The 6,813-nt window shown below is 42.6% G+C and overlaps 1 protein-coding gene across 1 annotated transcript in view; it reads right to left on the bottom strand.

Moving 5' to 3' along the window:
- Nucleotides 1-5,836: 5,836 nt before the first annotated feature.
- Nucleotides 5,837-6,813, bottom strand: part of SI (sucrase-isomaltase) — a gene marked incomplete at both ends in the record, with an annotated part of 47,934 nt that continues 46,957 nt past the window's right edge. Inside the window, one exon of the mRNA XM_084267575.1 lies at nt 5,837-5,899. Coding sequence (XP_084123701.1) covers nt 5,837-5,899 — 63 coding nt within the window. The remainder of the gene's footprint in view (nt 5,900-6,813) is intronic.

The following is a 6,813-nucleotide window of genomic DNA, read 5'->3' as shown; positions in this document are numbered from 1 at the left end:
GTGAGGGGCCCAGAACTGGACCCAGTACTCGAGGTGTGGTCTCACCAACGCCAAGTACAGGGACACAAGCCCTTCCCTGGTCCTGCTGGCCACACTATTTTTGATACCAGCCCAGATGCCATTGGCTTTCCTGGCCACCTGGGCACACTGCTGCCTCATATTCAGTTGGCAGTCACCCAACACCCCCAGGTCCTCCTGACAGCTCTCCAGCCAGTCTCCCAAGCCTGTCGTGCTGGTCAGGATTGTTCTTCCCCAGCCCAGCAAAAAACAGCCACACACCTGGAGGGACTCCTCTAGACCAGCTCCTTTTTATCTCCTCCATCCCCATGGTACTTTTAAATGGCACTTTACAGGAAATAACATTTCTAAGAAATACTTTTTGGCATCACTCAAGAACGAGCCTTTTATTTTCCTTTCCTGCACTGAGTGCTCAAGGCAAATTGCTCCTGTTTTTAGGAATGGGTGGAATATGTTAGTATCGGCTGCTTTATGGCCTGACCCTGGGTACAGGGTTTATCTGGCAGGAGTAAACGGTGCACTACATCTGCCTGAAAGGTCTCCGGAGATTATTAAAAGGGAACCACTGGTCAGAGAGCATTTCTAAATTGCTTATTACATAATTATTACCATGTGCATAATGCCTTGTATGCATTAAAAAGCCAACTGAAAAAAGACTCCGATTTTGAGAATAACCATATAATAAATTAGCCCCCCCCAATTTTACATAATAGAAATTAAAATATTAATGAATCTGCTCACACACTCACAACTTACATATTTGTAACATACACCAAATACAGATTCATAGAATTTTAGGGATTTGGAAAGGACCTCCAGAGATCACTGAGTCCAAACCCCTCCAATGTTAAATATTAAATACAAGGTTATCTTTAAACAGGTAACCTTTCCCCATAGGGTAACTCAAAGGGTCAGGTCCCATTGGATTTTTGGATTCATTTTCCTCAATTCCAATTCAGCATCAGTCACATATTCGTAACAATTCATATCATGATATATCAGTGTTACTAACAGTAGTGAACACAAAAGTATTGAACACAAAAGTACCCAGATTAGGTAAAGAAACCCCAGAAGGTTCATCACCTGATAGTATAACACCCCACCCCCCCACCCCCCCGCCCATGCTTCTGTAAAATGGGATGGAACAGTTCCTCTCCATGTCTGCCACTGGGGTTGGGAGGAGCTTTAAACCATACACTCAAGCTAGCTGGGTCACCACCTTCAGATAAATAAAACATAAGGAAGACCGATCTCCTCATCCTGAATTGGAGACAGAGGTGAGCTTCCTGTGCCAGAACTGTGGAAACCTCCTCCCCCCCCCATGCAATCCCAAACCGGGAAATACTTGTAAGGCCAGACCACGCTCCCGCCGGGTTGCCAGATGTTACCATCCAGCTGTTACTTCCAGGCTCCAAGGAAAAAAAAATCCAATTAACTACACGTGTGGCAGTTTCATTAGAACAAGCACAGCCAAATGTGACATGGTTTTGTCTTTTACATTAGTGGAATAGCAATTTCAGGGCCATCAATGTCTCTTTAGAGCAGTGATACCAATGCCTGTTCAACAGCCACCCTCCGCCCCAGACAGCCCACCAACTCCCTCCTGTGTGCTGAGCCCAAGACAAGTCATTCAGAATGGGTAAAAGCATCGTCTGCAAACCCTTTGGGGCCACAAGGAAAGCAAATGTGAGTTGATTCTTTATCATTCCCTTCCCACACCAGTTAGTGGGGGGGTTTCCTGTAAGGTGGCATAAGTGGGCACTTCTTTTGAGCAGTGAAAAAACTGCTTTCAAAACACGATACTGTCATGGAGGAAGATCTATGCTAAGGGAGAAGATGTTGTATCCAACAGCTTGTTACTTAGGCTGGACAATCACACAGCAGCATCTTCCAAAAAGCCAAACCTGCCAGCATAGTGATAATGTTTTAGTCTGTGAGACTCAGAAATATTTATAGAAATCTCTATTTATGTAACATATGCTAGAAAAAAGGTCTTGCTGAATTCTGTTGCCTCTTTCACCTTCCCAGGTGAAAATGGCCTGATGCTGCAGGAATTAACCCTGAGCTTGGAGACCTGTGTCCTGATCCAAAAGCATCCCAGAAACACCAGTATTTCATTATTGTTTCCATTGTTTTTTGAGTCAGAACCTGCTTAAGGTAAGTGACACTCCAGGTATTACATGATGCGCCAGCTACTCACCTGGCAAGGATGTAATTCACAGAGCTGTCATCACGCTAGTGCTCAGCATGTTGTGGCTGACAGAAAGCAAGCTTACAGCTATTTCCAGGCTTGGGCTTCATGCACTGTGCTGCTGAACGCTTCTTGGGTTCTTCCATTTCCAAGCCATGAGAAAGGTACTTAGATCTGACCTCGACATATGGTTGCAGCCGTTTCATCCTATTTAAAAAACAAAGATTAAACTATGAAATGGTGTGACAGACCACCGGGAAATAGGAAGGAAACAGGGTGTAAAGAAACCCTGATTTTGGAGAATCTCTGCTTTCTCTCTTTTTAAGACCAAATCCAGAGCTTTCCTAGCACAGGAACACAGAGGCCAGCTGAGATTCCATCAAAAAAAACCCACCTTGCCCATTGCAACCCAAACATGTCATGTTTTGTCAGAGCATGTTCTCCTTCATGTCGGTTGTGTGAGCTCGGTGCACAAGGGCAAACATGGCAGTTGCCTGGCCGGCTGATGAATTAGTAGTAATTGGATATAAAATGGTTCTGTTCTATGAGGTATCAAAGGTCATGGCACCTATCATTGGAAATCTAATTTCCTCTGGTGGTGGAGTTACGGACCTGGCCTCCAGCAGCACTGTCACTGGTTGGCCGGTGGCTTCCAGTTCAGGCTTGTGTGGCACCTTCACCAGAGCAGCGGTGATAGCCGTGACATCAACCATTGGGGGTGTGCACAAAGCAAGAATTGATCATCTTTAAAACAGTGGGGACAATCCAGCAGACCCTGAACAGTGGTCACCTGGAGGGGCAGGCACTGGGTGGTGCCTCTGTGTCCACTGTGCTCTTCCAGACGTAAGAATGAAGCTGTACCCATGCCAGGAGCTGTGCTGGGAACAGGAGACATAGGTTTTAAAAAACAGACCTAATCTTTCAGGAGCTAACCCAAAGCCCACCAAATAAAATCTCACCAATTCCCAGGAGGTCTGGATTTGCTCCAGGATGAGCCACTTAAACCTTGAGCATTTTCAAAGGATAAAAGTGCAGACTGTTTGCACCCGGCTGTTCTCCGGTGTGGGTCCCCTCAAGCCTGAACATAATTTTGGTTTTCTTAAAGTCTCAGTAAAGAGGAATCCCACTTATTAATGATGAAATAAAATATGTGAGTGCATATATGTATATATTCATATATTATGTGCATGCATCTATATATCATGGTAAAATCGCTGTCTATACATGTTGCTGTACACATACATGCATATGTGCATATATATGTATCATGACATGTATGTATTTCTATACAATCTTCACATGTACCTACCAGTTGTTCATATGACATGGAGAACTCTGCTGAAACCCATTCATTAATGAAATAAAAATGCAAATGTGTGACATTAAGAAGTGAACTTTCCTTTTGCTCAACCATCCAAGCCTCAACATGGGTACAGAATGGATCTTGCCCCTGACCATGCTCCATTCCAGACCAGGACCTGTGCAGGAGGTATTTTGATGCATCTTCTTCGTCTTCAGCAGGTCTTGACAGTATTTAGCTGCCTCCCAGGGCAGCTGTTCATAATCTAACTCTGGTATTTTAATACTAGGAAAAAGCTTGCTGGAAATTTTAATATACCTACCAAATTAATGAATATTTGCAAGTACTGTTTTCTTCAGATTTATTTTTTTAAGAATGCCCAGGACAGCAGCCAATAAAATTCAGGAAAAGGACAGTGAAAACAGAACTTTATAGCTTTCAGGGAAGATGCTGTCCCCTTCAGTTAGAATTTTCTGATGCAGTGGGCAGCAGGATTATGTCAAACCTCCAGGGTTTTTTTCATGAGTAACTTTTTTAGTGCTAGAAAGTCAATTACAAACAGAATGATAGTCAGAAATCCTCAACACAAGTAGTATGTTTGCTGCTGCTCAATTAATTCTGTTGAAAACTGCTCCACAAACTACTCAGAATGGCTCACGGACCTTAATGGGACTTCCTACTGCAGGAGATGCTTTACAAGACACGTACAAAGAGAAACATCACATAAAGAGCTATTATCAACCTGAGAAAAATACCACCCCGCTCAGCATGTAGCTTCTTTGGTCTCTGGCTAAGAACAGTGATGCTCAGAGATATATTGGACATGAGCTGAGAGTCAGGCTCAGCTGGGCTGCATGTGCTTGTAGGTGCTGCCAGAGAGGATGCTCACATTCCAGCCTTTGGAAGGGAGCACCTTGCTAAGGTGGCCGACGTCTTTGGAGCTGTGATTTCCCAGTCTGTGTGAGATCCTCTTGGGGACTCAGTAAAATACACCTTCCCCTGTGGCTGGAACGCGGGTTGTTCAGCTGATGGGCCTCAGCTCTCAAAGCTGCAAAAACAGAACCATGAGGTTCCCCATATAAAACTAAGAAAAAGGAGGAAGCTAAGCTCTTGGAAGATTTTGGCCGTACCTAGTGTTTCACACCTCAGTTGGGTGGGTGCGGAGTGGTGGGACAGAACGTGATGGGGAATGGGTTATGGGGTCAGTAACCAGCACCTCCCCTCTGCAGTGATGGGATGTATTCTGGCATCGGCTGACTTACACAGCTGGTCATCGCTGGCTCTGGAGAAACACTCTAGTCCATTCCTTCAGACAATAATATTTGTCAAAATGGCAACTTTTGGCACTAAATGCTCCTTTTCTCTGGATTGCCAATTTCACTACCACTTTACAGGGAGGTTTCAATAAATTCAGCCTTATAATTACAGTGATGGACCTATGAGGTGCTGGTTATTTAGCTGTCTCACTACAAAATTTTAAAGCTGAGAGGAATCCTTCAAATGAATCTCAGCCACAGTCACTAGAGATTACTGCTACCACCTCTGACAGCATTTTATTCCCATCAAATTTAATTGTAAACATGTTTTACCAATCTGTTTAGATCATATGCTGCACTCCTGGGATACAAAGAGTCTTTAATGTGAATTATTATTATAGTAAACATACAACAACATTTCCTTCAATGAAATAAACAGAGACACCAACATTCATTAGTTAACCTTGAAACTTCAGGTTTAATTTTACAACGTTGGATCAAATCACCAGGGAACAGACAAGTCTGGCTGAAGTCATACAACAAGCCCCCATCAAATTATCTTTGCAAGTTGATTTTATAGATCAACAATTTGTAATATTGTTTCACGCTAAATCAGTAATCTGAAAACATTTATTTTGTCTGGGCTTAAATCCTTCTCTGTAGTAGTGACTGGCATAATTAAAATTGAGATGAGATTTAAACATAGGCAAAATTATGGCTGCAAATCCACTCAGGTAACACCAACTATATATTTTTTTTTTAAAAAAAAATAAACGTGGCACATGAAGTCTGCCAGAAATTCTACTCTGAGAAAACACAGAGTTTTACAGAGAGCCCTCAGTTTTGAAAGATGAAGCCACACTGATGTGCCATACTGTGTAAAATACAGTTTTCTTGCTTCACGTGAAGGTCTTGTAACCTTCACCAGTACTGAAAGGTGATTGCTTCATACACATAATACTTTAACAGGAACTGACTATAACTAACATGTTTTCATAGTAAAAATTAATCGATTGAAAGCTTTAGAACATGAAAATCCCATGCTGAGGCCAACACAGTTTGGCAGGCATTTTAGAACCATTCCAGTGTGTAGTTTTTGCCTAATTCAAGTTGAAGCCCGGTGATTGTCAGGAGCTGTGGAAAAAAATAAACAAAACAAACAATTAGTAAGTCTGCCCTGGAGATCCACTGTTTTGTCTGTGTTCTATAGAGGGTATAGAGTGTCTTCTCATTTTAGGTTATGAGCATTAATTGCTCTTCCTTTGCTTTTGTGCTTGTATCACTAGAAACGTAGTTTAACCAGCAGAGATTTGGGATGTCTGGTCATGAAGCTCTGATCCCTCCCCTTCATTCAGAGGCTCTTTTAGACCCAAGTTTCTTCTTATTTGAAAAAATATTAAAAATTAAAAACGTGGAAAAACTTGAACATACTGTAATTCAGCTGAGCATAAGGATTCCTTTTTATTTTCCATCCAATAGTCAACAGCAGAATGAAATACTTTCATTCTCTTTTACATTTTTAACTCCTCTGTTTGGTTATGTAGAAAACTTATCTAGATCTGGCTTTCCATGAAAGAAAGAACTAAGGCTTAAGAGACTACTGAATTTCAAAGGAAGGGTAGTGAGATCCAAGTAGGAGAAGAGGTGAGGCAGTTTCCCTCTACCAGAAAACTAGCAAGACTAAGCATCTCTACAGTTCTGTTTGTATTTGGAAGATGCTCCACAGGAGTGCTGCCCCAAACAGCAATACAGTTAAATGTATTTATTTCAGCTGCATTTAGGAGTGCTTGTCCAGAGAGGCGGGAATAGCGAAACACCCTGGGCAGCATGACCCATGCAGGTGGAAACCCCATGTCTCTGAAGTTGGTGGAAGGGATGGCCATGACTTTAGAAGAAGCAGGATTTGAGTTGCATGTGTAGGAACTCTGTGCTGCAACGCCTACAGCCAAAATGGGACATGACAGAATAAGAGATGGCGGTAGGCAAACAGAGCTGGGAAATGAAAATGTTGTCAGACAAGACTGACAACACCAGGGTCATGTAGAGAC

The sequence above is a fragment of the Gallinula chloropus genome, assembly GCF_964237585.1.
Source record: "Gallinula chloropus genome assembly, chromosome: 8".
Taxonomy (NCBI): Eukaryota; Metazoa; Chordata; class Aves; order Gruiformes; family Rallidae; genus Gallinula; species Gallinula chloropus.
The sequence above is the reverse complement of the archived record's forward strand: the minus strand, read 5'-3'. Positions and strand labels throughout refer to the sequence as shown.